Here is a 19,963-nt window from a genome sequence, read left to right on the forward strand (position 1 = left end):
TATAGCAAAAAGACAAACCATGTTTTTCGTTTTATGAAAGTAGTTCTGACCTCATATGCTCCCTTAAAAGAATCTCAGAGACTCCTAGGAGTCCACAAGAAAGAGCTGGTGAATCACAGCTCTACATTCATTTCCACTGTGTCCTTAAGCCTAACACACTTGCTTTAATCAATGCTTATACTTACTATAAATTTTTTTATACTACAATGAAACAGAAGGGCAAGAAAAAAAAAAAAAAAACGATGAAAGCCAGAATAACCTAACTGGAAAGAATAAAATACATAGTACACTGTTAAAAAATACTTTTAATTTTTAAAATGTCAGGCTTCATTCACGATTACTCAAACGTATTCTCAATTGAAAAGTAAAATATTTAACTGGAAAATTATTATAAAATATTTCATATCTGTGAAATTATCGGATTGTAAAATAATTCTAGGGTGCCAATCACAGACCCTTGAACATTACTTGAGATCACTGCAACTAAAACCAGAATTTGGATTTTAACAAAAAAACCTGAAGACGCATTAAGGTATGTCTCAATTCATTTTCTAAAATAAAAGCCAATCCTATTTATATGATTAACAATTTTTTAAAATATATATTTTTTCTTACCACAGTGATACTGACAGCATCATCAAACTGATGCATTAAAACACTGATGACTGCAGAAGCCAGAAGCAGCATAATAAGGGGATTTTTAAACTGAAAGTGAAAAAAAAAAACAGCAATTCAACAGTTTTGTATGAAAGACAGTCGTGTACCAGCACAGCACAAGCCTAAAAAAAAAACTATCAGGGCATTATTACTTAGAACTAAGAATTTACCAATTCCTTATAATACACATGAATTTTTAGTATACTATAAGCTGTTCTGAATTTCTACCCGGACTAGAATGGAAAATAACTTTTAAGCTAAAGATTTATAAATTCCAAACATTGCTCAGCATTCCTATACTATAAGTAAATGGGTATAGATTACAATTCTGTGGTTGACCCACCCACCACAGGAATAACCACCCCCCACCAGGGGAGGGGCAGTACAGCTAAGAGCAGACAGTAAGATCCTCACCACAGAAGAAGCTGAAGATTTTCCCAACACTGGTTTTCCTGACATCTAGCTAGCAGAGACAAAAGTATCTAAAGAAACAAACCACAGCACCAACTCAATCAGGCAGCTCTTAAATGACCAAGCACCAGAGCCACCCCAAATTCTTTCAGTTGGACATCCTAGATAAACGTCAGAGCTCTGCTGCCAGAGTGCCTTCCTCTGATGAAACGGTGCCAATCGCCGTCAAAGTTGCAAAGTAACTTTGCAAAGAATCCATCCCAGCAGAGAGCCTCAGCCCCTGGATATCATAACTCTGAAGTTAGACGCCACCACCTCCCACTCCCTTTATGGCTCCATTCCTTGGCACAGTGGTTGCAACCCTGCTTCACATCAGAATCACGTGAAGAGTTTCCAACAAATGCCCAGGTTCACACCAGAGCAATCAAATCAGAATCTCTGGGCATAGGGCCCAGGCTTCAGCATTTTTAAAGCACTCCCCAAGTGATTCTAATGCACAGAGGATTGAAAATCACTGCTCCAGGAAAATAAAAGTACAACTGCAATGTGGTTCAGGGTTGACAAACTACACACAAACTGAGCCAGAGTACGTGGGTTTGAATCTAGCTCCAATTTTGTGTGACCTTAATTTTTTAAGCCCTTGGGGGTGCTTCCCTACCTTGTACCAAAAACTGTGGTAAGGATTAACCAAGAATGTATATTAAATCACTGTGTAAACTACAAACCCCTCAAACATTAGGTGCTATCACCACACTTTGAGAGCAAGGCCCGTGATCATTTTATTTCACCCTAAAACAGCTGTGCCGTGGTACTAGGGAAACCACCCGATAGATGGCAGGCTCCAAATGTTTGCAGAACAACAAATTCAGTGTTCTCTGTAGAGGAGTGAGGAGTCATCCAGTGCTTTATAATTAACAATTGATATTTACTGTTAATTATTGCTTGCACTAACTACATTACAGGCACTATTTCATTTCATTCTCACAGCAATCTCATGATGCAGGTACTCTAGCTTTGAAACAGGATCAAGAAAGCAAAACATTAAAAATCATATTGCCTAGTGATAAGTCGAATCACTGTAATTTATAAATCCAGAGTAAACTTCTGAAGTTTTAGGTAATGTGGAAATGTGGTAAATGTGAGAATACAAATATACATATAAAAAATATTCCAATAAAAACAAGACAGATGCAAGGTTCTTCTCTAAAAATTCAGTTTTTCTACTTTAGACAAATCCATTTAAATAAGTTAAAACTGATAAATTTTGGTTCATTAACAGGCAAGGCCCTTTAGAAAAGTTAAAGATTTTTTTTAAAAAAGAACCTGCAGGTTAGAAGGTATTAGAAAGTTTCTTCACTAAAAAGAATTTATTTGTTTGGCAAACTAATCCTACTACTTGAAAACTGGCCATAGGAGTTTTTCAGCTTTTCACTAATATAGTTGTCATAAAGATAAGAAAATCCTACAGTAAATCTTTCTGAAAAGATTAGGACGTTAATAAAATATAATTAAAAATAGCTGTCATCTATTGATAGCTTACTATCTCCTAAGATCATTATCCCCATTTTATAGATAAGGCTCAGAGGATAATAAAGAGCACACAGCTAGTAAGAAATAAAGGTGGAACTTGTACCCGGGCAGTCAAATGACCTAACTTCTACTAATTTTCTAAGCTAGCCATATTACTTTAAAAAAAATTAGCATTTCTATAATAAAAAATATTTAAGTTAAGACACCTGCAAAGGAAACTACTGTTAACAGTATCACCTCCATGTAATTATGTCCTTAAAGATTTGCACACTAAAATCATAGAAATTCCAATGTAACAATAAACTCTAACAAATGAAAAAATTTAGGTAAAAAACATTTTAAAAAATTATTTCCTTTCTCCATAAATAACTTCACAAAAGTAAACAACTACATTTACAAAAATACATGTAAGTTACACAGCAGGAGAAAATAAAAATATCTCACCTGAGAAATATACTTCTTCCATAGTGGCTCATCTTCACTGATATCAAACTCATTCCAGCCATGGAAGGCTCTCCGATGACTTACTTCACATTTGTTTAGACCATTCTGAAGATCAGCCTATGAGATTTTACCCATAAAAGTCATTGAGAATATTAGCAGAGAAAAGAAAAAGAAAACACAAAAAAAGTACATATGTATGATCACACTTACAGGAACTTCTATGACAGTCAAAACTAATCTATGGGGACAGAAAGCATATCACTGGTTGCCTGGGGCCAGAGCACTGGGAGGGATTAGCTGCAAAAAACATGTGGAAGCTTTACAGAGTGATAAAAATTTTCTACATCTTAATTGTGGTGATGGTTACATCTGTCAAAATGCAAACTGTACATTTAATATGAGTATACCGTATTTTATATAAATCATACCTCAATAAAAATTTTTAATGTAAGCAACAAGATAGAGTTTAATAAACAAAAAAATTATGATTTTCTTTGGAGAAAGAGAAATAACACAAACCAGTCAGGATGTACAGAAAGCAAAATAACAGTACATTTTAACTAGTTTTCTTCATTTTCACTGTTGTCTTGTTGTTTTCTAAAATTAGTTTCTCTAAAAGATCATGCATCTTTCTTGTTCTCTGAGCCTATCAAAATTCTGAGATTGGTGTTACCTTTTGTTCTTGGACTGTATATTTATTCCAAGCAGAAAATCTGTGGTTCCTAAAATTACTCAAAATAATGAAGTTAACATGAACTGGTTCTTGGGACATTTTATGCCCTATGAACACCACCTATGTTCTTCAGTCACTGCCTCTCATGATTTATTATTTTAACTACCATTAAAGAATAAATTACTTGCATCTCTAAAATAATTAAGTTTCTCTGGCCAAAAGCTTTATAATAGAATTCACTAATAGAGTCTTGCGACACAAATATATTTAGAGTAAGTGGTTTTAAAACAGAGTATAAATACAACTCGCCTCCCAAAAAAAACCTCAAGAAAAGGATACCCAATGTTTTTAATGCCACTGTTAAAATATGTGAATTCTGAAGGGAGAATTTTAAGTATTCTTTTCCTCATGTTTCATTAGATTGTGCTTTTTAAAACTAGGAAGAGATTAAATTACATAAGCAAAGTTTATTTGCAGTTCTGAACTTGTACTTAGCTTTTACATTAGAAAACACATTAAAAAAAGATAAACTCCTAACTCTACTTATGTTAATAATTAAATTATTTTCCTAATCCAACTAATCCTCACACAGCACAAACAGTCCCTAGCAATACTAATGATCTAGAGCTGCACCGTCCAATCAGGTAACCACTAGCCTCATGCACCTATTTAAATTTCAATGAATAAAAACTAAATTAAATTAATTTCAGTTCCTCCCCTAAACTATCTGTACTTTAAATCCTCAATTGTCATGTTTAACTAGCGGCTACTGCACTAGACAGTGCAGAACAGAATATTTCTGTGATTACAGAAAATTCTACCAGATAGCACTTATCTACAGAGTCTAAGTGACTCATTCTACTATCCACTCCCTTCCTCCCCACCAGGCACTTACTTGGAGAATGCTTGCAACTTCACTGACTGGTAATTCACTTGCTTTTTTTGATGTCAGTACAGGAATCATTGTCTCATTTTCAGCATTAGGAATTTTTTGAAAACGTGCAACCTAGGAAATAAAACCAAAGGAAAAATATTTGAATATACTAAACAATTCTAATGCGGTCTAGAATAAATGAAAATTCAAACGTTCCCAGAAACCTTTTTTTCACAGTTAGAAAACTAATCTAATAATGAGTATCCAGTCCTATTAAGATAATTTTATACTAAACATGTGTTATTCCAGAAAGCACATTTCAAAAATTAAGTCACCAGTGCTAGCTAGAACACAAAATAATTTTCACATAAAAAAAAGATGCTATTTCTATACGAGTGTGATGAGTTAAAAGTAAAACAGACGTCCGGTCTAGCAGATCCCAATGATTACATGGACTCATAATCCTCTAAACTCATTATGTTTAACACAAGGGACAAGGAACAGCTAAGCTTGCTCCATTTTAACTACTCTTGTTGACCAGCTCATTTCTTAACTATCCAGAAAGGACACCAGGCTACTCTACTGAAGCACCATGACAGAACATCAGACTTACAAACCCATTCTCAAACGAGGGGAAACAGAAAGCAGAGAAACCAGACAAGCAGAGGACACACAGGTGAGTGAAGGGGCTGTGAACAGGCAGTGAGTCACAAACATGATGGTAACCATGGCACCTACTTGATGCAGCTTCATAAGCAAATATCTAGAGAAAAGTGTTTAACACACTTCTAGAAATAAATCCCCAATCCAGACTTGAATCTTTATAGACAAAAAGTTTTGAAAAAGTATGAGAAAGGGAGACAAAATCTCCACGCTGAAACTTTAGAGAAGAAAACATTTCAGCTGCCACACATCCACTGATTTAAACAATACTGAAAGTGAAGTGATCATCTTATTGCCAAGATACAAATCTTTAAGCTCTCAGGTGAAATGTTTTCAACCTTGGATAATCAACATATTTAGGATAAAATATTTCCCTAAAAATTGTTTCTGAGGCAGCACTTCTTTAAGACAACAAAGAAGGTCAAAAAATAATAATTTAAGTTTCTATTATTATTAAAGTATTATTATACAGACCTGTATCTATTTTTAAAAAAAAAGTTTTGTACTTAGTCCAAAAAAACAGTAAATAGCTATAGAAAAAAAAAATTTCCCAATGCGTCTAAGTTCTGGAACAATCATATACACATTTTCTAATTTCATCTATTACAAAGGCATTATTAAATATTTAAGTATTTTAAAGAAAAGAGCATAAAGTATTTTTCTTTTAATGAGAAGATACTAGTGACCCCAAATTCTGAGGAAATTGGAAACAGATTACCTTTCTTGACATGGTTATTTTATCTTCTGAGATCATTAAGAAGGATCAAATATGTTTACACTGCCTGCAGTGACAATGAGATCAAGAAAATCTTTTATTTCTAAGATTCACGTACATCAGTTTCTTCATATATAATATGAGGATAGTGCCTAAACTTGTTTGAGGATTACATTTGACCCACTAGTAATAAACACTGAAATATTTTCTCCCAAAACTATTTAATATTTATACGAACATACTCAATAATATAATGAGCTCAATAAATTATTAAGGTTAGAAAAGCTAGATTTGCAGTAATTCTTCTATTAGACATACTTCTATTAAACATATCATTAATATAATGGAAACTGCCACCTCCAGTACAAGAGCCTTACTCACAAAAGTCTTTTTTAAAAGTTACCCTTTGGTAGTTGGTATATAAATAGGGTTTATGGTGGAACACACTTTACTTACATAAAATCCCTCAGGAGCATTACATGGGCCCAAAAGAGCTCAAAAATCTCAACAGAGGGAAGTGAGACTATATTTCATTTAATAAAGGATAAGATAACTCTCTACATATATGAAGGGCAAGAGGGCAACCCCAAACACAAAGGGTGAGTTTACAGCAGACCAATTTCAGGACTTAGAATGAAGAGTGCCAGATGCTGTGGGTGGTGGCAGAGGCTGGATGGCCATCCACGATAAGGACCGGTTTCCACAACAGAAGGAGGCCACAGCCCAGTAAATTCTTGGCCAAAGGGAGTGATGTTAACTGTATTTATGCTTACTAGACTCTATATCAATGTAAAATTATGAAATCATTAAATTTTAATCCTATTTTCTTTTTAAGCAAATGTTACAGAGATTTACCAACTCAGATTGGTTGTTAGTTATATAAATCATAATACTTTAATTTGTTCATTCATTTACTCTTTTAACAAACACCTGCCATTTATTGAGAATCTGACTCTGTGCTAGGCCCTTAGAATTTAACAGAGAGTAAAATAAGGGGAAGGCAACTGGAGGGAAACAGAAGACAGGTATTAACAAAGAACAGCACAAATGAATGGAAACTGACATGATCACTACTATGAAGGAGTTCAGGGCTAAGGGCGCTTGCAATCAGAGACTACAATCAGGACAGGAAAGTTCTGATGAGGAAGTGATGCTTATGGAAGTGAGAGGCAAGAAGCTGCCTGAGGGAGGGGATGGAAGAACAGAAGGAACTGAACATGTGAGGAAGGGGGAGCACGGCGAGAGTGAAGCACTGAAGATGGCCAGCATTCATCCACTCACTCACTCAAGTCCTTTGACACATAATCGATGCTAATTATTCTTGGTACTGGGGACACAAAAGTGACCAAACAGGTAAGAACTCTATCCTCATGAAGCTACATACCAATAGGAAGCAAAAGACCATAAATAATACACGATAAACGTTCTAGAAAACAATTAAGAAAAGAAGGATAAGCAAGGGAGGAGTTACTTCATTTTATATGGTGGGGGCTGGTGGGCACCTCCAGTAAGGTGACATTTGGGCAGAGACCTGAAAGAAGCAAGGGAACCAGCTATTAGACATCTAGGTAGAAATGTCTAGGAGGAAGGTGAGTACGTGTGCACCTAGGAGAGGTCCAGGCTGAAGCAAGCACATGTCGTCATGAGCATATAAATGGTATTAAATCTGAGGATAAACATACACACCAGCACAGAAGAAAGGGAAGAGATCTGCAGGCTGACCCTAGGGCATCCTCCCAACAGACAGAAATCCAAGATGAGCAGTGACCAAGAGAAAAGACCAAGAAGGAGCAACCAGTGAGGTAAAAGGAGAACCAAGAGAGAAGCAAGTATTTCAAGGACAGTGTAATGGGCTGGGCCAAATGTTACTGAAAAATTAAGATAAGAACTGAGAACTGACCACAGGACTTGGTGACAAGGAGATAAATAAGTGAGTTCAGTGTAGTATAGTGGGACCCAAAAATCAGGAGTGGGTTCAGTGGAAACAGCAGGAGAGAAGAGACAGCCAAGTATAAGTAATTCCCATTGTGATGCAAAAGAGAAGCAGGGAAATGTGATTATAGACAGAATGAAATGTAGGGTCAAGAGTTGGGGTTTTTTTTAAGATGGAAGAAATAACATCATGTTTGTATGTTGATTAGAATGATAACTGACAACACAGAAGAGAGACAGACCAACTGATAAAGCGATGTTCTGGACTAAATGAGAGGGGTGGAATCTGGCCAATTTCGACTAGGGCTGGCCTTAGATAAATGGATGGACAGTTCATTCAGTTACAGATGGGAAGGCAGAGTAACACAAGTAGGATGCAGGCACGTTGGTAGCTATGGTGGAGGGAGCATATTGAAACACTCCTCTGAGAAGTATCTGGATTGAAGAAATCAAGAAAACATACAAAGCAAAAACAGGCTAAAGAAGTGGGTGGGGATCCTACAGGGTCCTATGGGCCATACTGTAGAATTTCTATATTGATCTTAAGAGCAAAAGGAAGACCCTGAACTGTGGTCTGAAAAATAATAATAATAAATAAAGGCTACAAGTTGGAAAATAAAAGGAGTGGAGAGTAAGAGTGGTGAGAATACGACCAGTCTGGAACCTATTACATAAGTCTAAACAACAGCTAAGTGTAGCTTGGACAGGGTGATGAGGTGCAGAAATAGTAAAGTAGAGGTAAAAATAACAGGACATGATGATGAACTAGATTTCTAGCTTGTCTTATATGCTAAATAGTAACACTATTCACCCTGGTAAAGAATACTTGGAGACTCTTTTCAACAAATGGCACTGAGACAACTGGATAACCACACAAAAACAATTAAAGCTATACCCCTCCCTCACACCATATATAAAAATAATTCAAAATGGATCAAATACCTAAACGTAAGAGCTGAAACTATAAAACTCTTAGAAGACATGGGCTTAAGTCTTCTTGACCATGGCATCCTAGACATAATGCCAAAAGTACAAGAAACAAAAGAAAAAGATTGCACATCATCAAAACTTTAAAATTTTGTGCTGCAAAGGACACCATCAAGAAAGTTAAAAAGATAACCCACAGAATGGGAAAAAATATCTGCAAGTCATTTATGTGATAAGGGGCTTATATCTACAATATATAAACTCCTACAATTCAACAATAAAAGAAAAAAGGACCAATAACCCAATTAAAAATGAGTAAAAGATTTGAACATATATTCCTACAAAGAAGATATACAAATGAGCAATAAGCACAAGAGAAGCTCCTCAACATCATTAGTCATGAGGCAAATACATATTAAAACCACAATGAGATAATACCTCACACCCACTAGGATGGCTAAACTTAAAAAGACTGCCAATAAGAAGTGTTGGAGAGAATGCAGAGAAAACTGGAACCCTCATATGCTGTTGGTGAACTGTTAAAAGGTGCAACCACTATGGAAAAGTTTGGCAGCTATTACATATTATTATGCAAACATTCCAGCTTAAAAACAATCTTTGAGTGATTTAGTAATGCAGAAGTTGAAGGTAACCATCTTAACCACCGGAAATAAACCACTTTAAGAGATAATATGTCTTTCACAAGTTATTTAGAAGTTCACTGTCCACAGATTCAGGTCTCAGGGGAAACTTCCCTGAGCTAAGCCATGAAGAACGGACAGCAGAGAATAGCTAAGATATGCCAAGGAACTATTCCAAACAAGAGGTGAACACTACTAAAAGTCACAGCAATAGAAATTTAATTTGTATGTAAGTAAGCCAATCTGGCTAAAATGAAAGAACTGTTTTATTATGTACCTCTACCTCTACTAAATGACTCAGATATACCCAGACAGTAAGACAAGCTATAAGTTTTTAATTGGATGCATTTAAAAACTGCAGAAACTTTCAGATCTTTAGGATGTTATAGTTCAGTCAAATACGGGTCCTATGTACATAGGCCCCATAACAGACCTACTGAACGCATATTTCCATTTTACCAGGATTCCCAGGTGTTTCACTCATATTTTTGAGTACTAAGCACCATTATCCATCAATTTCCAATTCTGATACAAATCAGAATTACATGGGGGTTGCTACAGACTGAATTGTGTTCCTCTCTATTCACAAGTTGAAATCCTAACCCCCCAATGTAATGGTATTCAGACATGGGGCCTCTGGGAGGGTAATTAGGTTATAAGGGTGGAACCCTCATGATAGAATCAGGGCCCTTAAAACAAACACCAGAGAGAGCCTGCATGTGCATGAGTGGGGAAGGCAGGCAGACTCTCCCCCCCGACCCCCACCCTGCCCCGCTCCCACCATGTGAGGACACAACAAAAAGATAACCAGCTGCAAGCCCAGAGAGGACCCTCACCAGCACCCTGATCTTCAACTCCCCAGACTCCAGAACAATGAGCAATAAATGTCTGTTGTTTAAGCCACCCAGTCTATGATGGCAGTCAGAGCAGACTAAGACAGGGGTCTTCTGTTTCTGTTTTAATCCAAGTGTCCAGGCCCCATCCTAGAGAGTGTGAATTATTAGGTCTGGGGTGAAGCCAAGACATACATTAATTAATTAATTAATTAATTAATTTATTTATTTATTAACATCATATTGCTAGTTTTTCATTTTTTTATTTATTTTTTTATTTTTTTAAACATCTTTATTTTAGTATAACCTGTTTTACAATAGTGTGTTAGTTTCTCCTTTACAACAAAGTGAATCAGTTATACATATACATATGTTCCCATATCTCTTCCCTCTTGCGTCACCCTCCCTCCCACCCTCCCTATCCCACCCCTCTAGGTGGTGACAAAGCACAGAGGTGAACGCCCTGTGCTATGCGGCAGCTTCCCACTAGCTATCTAATTTACTTCTGGTAGTGTGTATATGTCCCTACCACTCTCTCACATCGTCACAGCTTACCCTTCCCCCTCCCCATATCCTCAGGTCCATGCTCTAGTAGGTCTGTGTTTTATTCCAGTCCTACCACTAATCTCTTTATGACATTTTTTTTCTTAGATTCCATATATATGTGTTAGCATACGGTATTTGTTTTTATCCTTCTGACTTACTTCACTCTGTATGACAGACTCCAGGTCTATCCACCTCACTACAAATAACTCAGTTTCATTTCTTTTTATGGCTGAGTAATATTCCATTGTATATATGTGCCACATCTTCTTTATCCATTCATCTGTTGATGGGCACTTAGGTTGCTTCCATGACCTGGCTATCGTAAATAGAGCTGCAATAAACATTTTGGTACATCACTCTTTTTGAATTATGGTTTTCTCAGGGTATATGCCTAGTAGTGGGATTGCGGGGTCGTATGATAGTTATATTTGTAGTTTTTTAAGGAACCTCCATACTGTTCTCCATAGTGGCTGTATCAATTTACATCCCCACCAGCAGTGCAAGAGAGTTCCCTTTTCTCCAGACCCTCTCCAGCATTTATTGTTTCTAGAGTTTTTGATGATGGCCAATCTGACTGGTGTTAGGTGATAATCTCATTGTAGTTTTGATTTGCATTTCTCTAATGATTAATGATGTTGAGCATTCTTTCATGTATTTGTTGGCAATCTGTATATCATCTTTGGAGAAATGTCTATTTAGTTCTTCGGTGCATTTTTGGATTGGGTTGTTTGTTTGTTATTGAGCTGCATGAGTTGCTTATAAATTTTGGATATTAATCCTTTGTCAGTTGCTTCATTTGCAAATATTTTCCACCATTCTGAGGGTTGTCTTTTGGTCTTGTTTATGGTATCCTTTGCTGTGCAAAAGCTTTTACGTTTCATTACATCTCATTTGTTTATTTTTGTTTTTATTTCCATTTCTCTAGGAGATGGGTCAAAAAGGATCTTGCTGTGGTTTATGTCAGAGTGTTCTGCCTATGTTTTCCTCTAAGAATTTGATAGTGTCTGGCCTTACATTTAGGTCTTTAACCCATTTTGAGTTTATTTTTGTGTGTGGTGTTAGGGAGTGTACTAATTTCATACTTCTACAGGTAGCCGTCCAGTTTTCCCAGTACCACTTATTGAAGAAGCTGTCTTTTCTCCACTGTATATCCTTCCCTCCTTTATCAAAGATAAGGTGACCATATGTGTGTGGGTTTATCTCTGGCTTTCTATCCTGTTCCATTGATCTATATTTCTGTTTTTGTGCCAGTACCATACATCTTGATTACTGTGGCCTTGTAGTATAGTCTGAAGTCAGGGAGCCTGATTCCTCCAGCTCCATTTTGAGTTCTCAAGATTGCTTTGGCTATTCGGGGTCTTTTGTGTTTCCATACAAAGTGTGAAATTTTTTGTTCTGGTTCTGTAAAAAAATGCCAGTGGTAATTTGATAGGGATTGCATTGAATCTGTAGATTGCTTTGGGTAATAGAGTCATTTTCCCAATGTTGATTCTTCCAATCCAAGAACATGGTATATTTCTCCACCTTTTTGTATCATCTTTAATTTCTTTCATCAGTGTCTTATAGTTTTCTGCATACAAGTCTTTTGTCTCCTTAGGTAGGTTTATTCCTAGATATTTTATTCTTTTTGTTGCAATGGTAAATGGGAGTGTTTTCTGAATTTCCCTCTTGGATTTTTCATCGTTAGTGTATAAGAATGTAAGAGATTTCTGTGCATTAATTTTGTATCCTGCTACTTTACCAAATTCATTGATTAGTTCTAGTAGTTTTCTGGTAGCATCCTTAGTATTCTCTATGTATAGTATCATGTCATCTGCAAACAGTGACAGCTTTACTTCTTCTTTTCCTATTTGGATTCCTTTTATTTCTTTATTTTCTCTGATTGCTGTGGCTAGCACTTCCAAAACTATGTTGAATAAGAGTGGTGAGTGTGGGCAACCTTGTCTTGTTCCTGATCTTAGTGGAAATGGTTTCAGTTTTTCACCATTGAGAACAATGCTGGCTGTGGGTTTGTCATATATGGCCTTTATTATGTTGAGGAAAGTTCCCTCTATGCCTACTTTCTGCAGGGTTTTTATCATAAATGGGTGTTGAATTTTGTCAAAAGCTTTCTCTGCACCTATTGAGATGATCATATCATTCATATCATATCATTCTCCTTCAGTTTGTTATTACGGTGTATCACGTTGATTGATTTGCGTATATTGAAGAACCCTTGCATTCCTGGAATAAACCCACTTGTTCATTGTGTATGATCCTTTTAATGTGCTGTTGGATTCTGTTTGCTAGTATTTTGTTGAGGATTTTTGCATCTATGTTCATCAGTGATATTGGCCTGTAGTTTTCTTTCTTTGTGACGTCTTTGTCTGGTTTTGGTATCAGGGTGATGGTGGCCTCATAGAATGACTTTGGGAGTGTTCCTCCCTCTGCTATCTTTTGGAAGAGTTTGAGAAGGATAGGTGTTAGCTCTTCTCTAAATGTTTGATAGAATTCGCCTGTGAAGCCATCTGGTCCTGGGCTTTTGTTTGTTGGAAGATTTTTAATCACAGTTTCAATTTCAGTGCTTGTGATTGGTCTGTTCATATTTTCTATTTCTTCCTGGTTCAGTCTTGGCATGTTGTGCATTTCTAAGAATTTTTCTATTTCTTCCAGGTTGTCCATTTTATTGGCATAGAGTTGCTTGTAGTAATCTCTAATAATCTTTTGTATTTCTGCAGAGTCAGTTGTTACATCTCCTGTTTCATTTCTAATTCTATTGAGTCTTCTCCCTTTTTTTCTTGATGAGTCTGGCTAATGGTTTATCAATTTTATTTATCTTCTCAAAGAACCAGCTTTTACTTTTATTGATCTTTGCTATTGTTTCCTTCATTTCTTTTTCATTCATTTCTGATCTGATCTTTATGATTTCTTTCCTTCTGCTAAATTTGGGGTGTTTTTGTTCTTCCTTCTCTAATTGCTTTAGCTGCAAAGTTAGGTTGTTTATTCGAGATGCTTCCTGTTTCTTAAGGTATGATTGTATTGCTATAAACTTCCCTCTTAGAACTGCTTTTGCTGTATCCCATAGGTTTTGGGTCATCGTGTCTCCATTGTCATTTTTTTCTAAGTACTTTTTGATTTCCTCTTTGATTTCTTCAGTGATCACTTCATTATTAAGTAGTGTATTGTTTAGCCTCCATGTGTTTGTATTTTTGTGTTTTCCTGTAATTGATATCTAGTCTCATAGCGTTGTGGTCAGAAAAGATACTTGATACAATTTCAATTTTCTTAAATTTGCCAAGGCTAGATTTGTGACCCAATATATGATCTATCCTGGAGAATGTTCCATGAGCACTTGAGAAAAATGTGTATTCTGTTGTTTTTGGATGGAATGTCCTATAAATATCAAGTAAATCCATCTTATATAACGTATCATTTAAAGCTTGTGTTGCCTTATTTATTTTCATTTTGGATGATCTGTCCATTGGTGACAGTGGGGTGTTAAAGTCCCCTACTATGATTGTGTTACTGTCGATTTCCCCTTTTATGGCTATTAGTATTTGCCTTATGTATTGAGGTGCTCCTATGTTGGGTGCATAAATATTTACAATTGTTATATCTTCTTCATGGATCGATCCCTTGATCATTATGTAGTGTCCTTCTTTGTCTCTTGTAATAGTTTTTATTTTAAAGTCTATTTTGTCTGATATGAGAATTGCTACTCCAGCTTTCTTCTGATTTCCATTTGCATGGAATATCTTTTTCCATCCCCTCACTTTCAGCTTCTAAGTGTCCCTAGGTCTGAAGTGGGTCTCTTGTAGACAGCATATATATGGGTCCTGTTTTTGTATCCATTCAGCCAGTCTGTGTCTTTTGGTGGGAGCATTTAATCCATTTACATTTAAGGTAATTATTGATATGTGTGTTCCTATTACCATTTACTTAATTGTTTCAGGTTGTTCTTGTAGGTCTTTTCCTTCTCTTGTGTTTCTTGCCTAGAGATAAGAAGTTCCTTTAGCATTTGTTGTAAAGCTGGTTTGGTGGTGCTGAACTCTCTCAGCTTTTGCTTGTCTGTAAAGGTTTTAATTTCTCCATCAAATCTGAATGAGATCCTTGCTGGGTAGAGTAATCTTGGTTGTAGGTTTTTTTGCTTCATCACTTTAAATATGTCCTGCCACTCCCTTCTGGCTTGTAGAGTTTCTGCTGAAAGATCAGATGTTAACCTTATGGAGATTCCCTTGTGTGTTATTTGTTGTTTTTCCCTTGCTGCTTTCAATATGTTTTCTTTGTATTTAATTTTTGACAGTTTGATTATTATGTGTCTTGGCGTGTTTCTCTTTGGGTTTATCCTGTATGGAACTCTCTGTGCTTCCTGGACTTGATTGACTATTTCCTTTCCTATATTAGGGAAGTTTTCAACTATAATCTCTTCAAATATTTTTCTCAGTCCCTTTCTTTTTCTCTTCTTCTTCTGGGACCCCTATGATTCGAATGTTGGTGCGTTTAATGTTGTCCCAGAGGTCTCTGAGACTGTCCTCAGTTCTTTTCATTCTTTTTTCTTTCTTCTGCTCTGCAGTAGTTATTTCCACTATTTTATCTTCCAGGTAACTTATCCATCCTTCTGCCTCAGTTATTCTGCTATTGATCCCATCTAGAGTATTTTTCATTTCATTTATTGTGTTGCTCATAGTTGCTTGCTTCCTCTTTATTTCTTCTAGGTCCTTGTTAACTGTTTCTTGCAATTTGTCTATTCTATTTCCAAGATTTTGAATCATCTTTACTATCATTATTCTGAATTCCTTTTCAGGTAGGCTGGCTATTACCTCTTCATTTGTTAGGTCTGGTGTGTTTTTATCTTGCTCCTTCATCTGCTGTGTGTTTTTCTGTCTTCTCATTTCGCTTATCTTACTGTGTTTGGGGTCTCCTTTTTGCAGCCTGCAGGTTCGTATTTCTATCTATTTTTGGTGGCTGTCCCCAGTGGCTGAGGTTGGTTCAGTGGGTTGAGCAGGTTTCCTGGTTGGGGGGACTAGTGCCTCTTTTCTGGTGGATGAGGCTGGATCTTGTCTTTCTGGTGGGCAGGTCCCCTTCTGATGGTGTGTATGGGGATGTTGGTAGGCTTATTATGATTTTAGGCAGCCTCTCTGCTAATGGATGGGGCTGTAGACCTGCCTTGCTCTTTGTTGGGTATAGGGTGTTCAGCACTGTTTGTTGCTGGTCCTTGAGTGAAGCTGGGTCTTGGTGTTGAGATGGAGATCTCTGGGAGATTTTCACCATTTGATATTACGTGGAGCTGAGAGGTCTCTTGTGGACCAGTGTCCTGAGGTTGGTTCTCCCATCTCAGAGACACAGCCTTGACACCTGGCTGGAGTGCCAAGAGCCTTTAATCCACATGGCTCAAAATAAAAGGGAGAAAAAAAAATAGAAAGGCAAGAAAGGAAGGAAGGAAGGAAGGAGGAAGGGGAGGGAAGGAAGGAAGAAAGGAAGGGAGGAAGGAGGGAGGGAATAAGGGAAGGAAGGGAGGAAGGAAGGAAGGAGGGAAGTAGGAAAGAAAGGAGGGGAGAAAGGAAGAAAGAAAGGGAGAAGACAAAATAAAGTCCAGTAAAATAGTTATTAAAATAAAAAATAATTATTAAGAAGAAAAATTTCTATTAAAGAAAAAAAAAAAAAAAAAAACCGGGTCGGTCTAACCCTAGGACAAATGGTGAAAACAAAGCTATACAGACAAAATCTCACACTGCAGCACACACATACACACTCACAAAAAGAAAAAAAGGGGAAAATAATAGTATATCTTGCTCCCAAAGTCCACCTCCTCAACTTGGGATATTTCGCTGTCTATTCAGGTTTTCCACAGATGCAGGGCACTTCAAGTTGACTGTGGAGCTTTAACCCGCTGCTTCTGAGGCTGCTGGGAGAGACCTCCCCCTCTCTTTGTTCACACAGCTCCTGGGGTTCAGCTTTGGCCTTGGCCCCGCCTCTGCGCGTAGGTTGTCCGAGGGCATCTGCCCTTTGCTCAGACAGGACGGGGTTAAAGGAGCAGCTGATTCGTGGTCGCTGGCTCACTCAGGCCAGGGGGAGGGAGGGGCACGGAGGCGGGGTGAGTCCGCGACGTCAGAGGCCGGCGTGATGCTGCACCAGCCCGAGGCGCGCCCCGCGTTCTCCCGGGGAAGCTGTCCCTGGATCACGGGACCCTGGCAGTGGCGGGCTGCACAGGCTCCCGGGAGGGCCGGTGTGGAGAGTGACCTGTGCTCGCACACAGGCCTCTTGGTGGCGGCAGCAGCAACCTTAGTGTCCCACACCCGTCTCTACTGTCCGTGCCGACACCCGCGGCTCATGCCCGTTTCTGGAGCTCCTTTACACGGTGCCCTTAATCCCCTCTCCTCGCGCCCCAGGAAGCGAAGAGGCAAGAAAAGGTCTCTTGTCTCTTTAGCAGCTCCGCGCCCGTTTCTGGAGCTCCTTTAAGCAGCGCGCTTAATCCCCTCTCCTCACGCCCCAGGAAGCGAAGAGGCAAGAAAAAGTCTCTTGTCTCTTCGGTAGCTCCGCGCCCGTTTCTGAAGCTCCTTTAAGCAGCGCGATTAAACCCCTCTCCTCGCGCACTAGGAGGCAAAGTGGGAAGAAAAGGTCTCTTGCCTCTTCGGCAGCTCCAGACTTCAACTGGACTCCAAGACATTTATTTTTAAAAGCTCCCCAGGGCGGGTCTAATGTGCAGGCAATGTTGATAATCACTGGCCTAGAGAATGGGGCTGAAAGGTACAGTTAGATTAAATATAAACATTATAATATTTTATTTTTAAAACGTAAATACCTTCTAAAATGAGCTACCACCAGAAGTTTATACACTATCCCTGGGGAAAAATTAGTTTTACAAATTGTTACTTCATTCAGCACATAAGCAGAAATCTGATTTTTAAAAGAAAGTCAGCAAAGGTAGCCCAAATTACCCAGAAGAAGTCAAGCCATGGGGGAAAACTGAAAATACTTCATCCCTGCAAAGTTGGGGAGTTATTAAACACAGGTACTAAAAGTTTTCAGGTCAACTCTTTGACAGTAAGTTTTCCAAGTTTCACTTGCAAGTAATCAGAAAGACCTCTAACCCCCAAGAAAATCAAGTCTGCCAGGCACTGAACTTGAATGAACCAGGCACCTCTCACAGCTGTTTAATAACTATAGCATGGGAAAGCAGGGCTATCCTGGGAACTCTAAAGGCCAAACCATACAATGCTATTATAAAAATGTGAAGAAGGCATACACAGGCAGAAGAGAACAACAGTGACAAAGCAGTTCCAACAATACTGAGGACAGCAGTTCCAGAACTGCAGGTTCACAGTGATTTACAGAAATCAAGTAGACCTTCAATTGCTTGTTGATTAAAGCCAAAAGTGAATGACACTAAACAATCCCACCTAGATGTGGTTGTAATTACTAACACAGAGAAGCTTACGTGCATAAAACACACTCCAGGTAGAAGGAAGAATTTGCACTTTTGGTACCTGCAAGTTATAACTGTAAGAAAGGCCCATGACACTATCATTAGAAATAGTGAATTTTGGTCCCAAAGGTATTGACCAAATGACTCCAAGTTTCTTTAACTGACCTTCTGGTTGAGAACAAGGCAGCCAATATTTGTCTGTAACCCTGTATAAGTGTTTATATCCACACCATACCACACTCAGCAGGTAGGGGTGGGGATGGGGGGCAGATAACAGTAGAGTACAGCAGGTATCAAACCAAACATCCCCTTCAGAATGGGAAGACAGGACAAGGTCCCATGCCCACTCCAACTTCAAACAATAGTTTTGTTTTTATGTATTCTACGTTTTAGCTTTGGGGGAAAAATAGTATTTAAACAAAGAGTTTACAGCTTTAAAGGGGGGGGGGTTGGGAGAGGGGCTGAAACACTCTAATATAGTGATTTTTCAAACTTACTAGTTTCAGGTCAACTCTTGACAATAAAAATTTTCCAAGGTACACTTGCAAGTAAACAGAAAGACACTAGTAATCAGAAAGATTACTAGTGAACCTCAGAATCACCTGGAGGGCTTGTTAAAACACAGGTGACTGGGCCCCAGCCCAAGTTTCTGAATCAGCTGGTCTTGGGTAGGTCCAGAAATTACATTTCTAACAAGTTCTCAGGGAATGTCGATGATGCTGGTCCAGGGACCACTGCTCTGGTCAAGGTCATACTTGACTAGATCCCAATTTATAATCCCAATTCTATGTCTTGCCATCTCTGTGTCCCAGAACAAGTTACCAACTTCTCCATGTCTTTTTTTCTCAGTGGAAAATCAAAATATTGCCTATTTTCATTTCAACAAGAGCTAAAACAAACACCATTAATAAAAGTGTGTAGCATGGTGCCTAGTGTGTGGTTCCCTTCCCCTAAGGTTAACACTAGTGATATAACATTTATGCATCTGTCTCGCCCCCACTCTAGATCTTCACATGAGTATGACATGGTTTTTGTCATCTTGGTACCCTCTGTGAAGCTCTTAACAATATCCAGCATCAGAAGTACTATTTGAAAAAAAGAAAATACTGGGATTTTTCTTAATGAACAATTACACAGCAATAGAATAGTGTTATCCTGAGACACACCTATGCCTCTTAAATGATCTTTCACTGAAAGTACAAAAAGGTGACAGGACTGATCAGAAAGAGTGTATGTAATCATCCACAAATTTAGTCTACTATCTTCTACAAGGACTAGGCAAGTCCATGTATTTCACCTTTGAAAGTGTTGAGATTAAGGTTTCCAATTGCCAGACACTGTATTTTATTGGCAAATGTAGCAGCCATGCAAGCAGGAAAAGTCAGCCTGTCCCTGATGAAGCTCTCCAAGGATCAGACTGCTGGCATGGAGCAGAGGAGAAGCTGGCAAGTGTCTCCTAGTGGGCAAGTCTTATTAATAAGTGAGGTGTTTATCAAGCATACAGATTCTAGAAGTATTCTTGGCAAAAAAATTAAAGCTGCACCCTGACCAGTGGTAACTAGGTCTAGAACAATGGTTCTCAACCCCAACTGTATGTTAAAATCACCTGGGGAGCTTTTAAAAATTCCTATTCCTACAACAGCCAGAACTCCAGACCAATTAAATCAGAATCCACAGGAATGGTGGGTCCCAAGGATGGATGGGTACCAGGG

General features: G+C 38.0%; 1 protein-coding gene across 3 annotated transcripts in view; it reads right to left on the minus strand.

The window, feature by feature from the left end:
* The window catches only part of ATP2C1 (ATPase secretory pathway Ca2+ transporting 1), a 127,922-nt gene that overhangs the window by 61,196 nt on the left and 46,763 nt on the right, over positions 1-19,963 (minus strand). For all 3 annotated transcript variants that reach the window (XM_067033794.1, XM_059065473.2, XM_059065472.2), the window contains 3 exons: positions 4,611-4,721; positions 3,043-3,159; positions 616-705 (listed from right to left, as the gene is read on the minus strand). In XM_067033794.1, the coding sequence (XP_066889895.1) occupies positions 616-705; positions 3,043-3,159; positions 4,611-4,721 (318 nt within the window). The remainder of the gene's footprint in view (positions 1-615; positions 706-3,042; positions 3,160-4,610; positions 4,722-19,963) is intronic.

Source organism: Kogia breviceps, chromosome 5 (assembly GCF_026419965.1).
Source record: "Kogia breviceps isolate mKogBre1 chromosome 5, mKogBre1 haplotype 1, whole genome shotgun sequence".
Lineage (NCBI taxonomy): Eukaryota > Metazoa > Chordata > Mammalia > Artiodactyla > Physeteridae > Kogia > Kogia breviceps.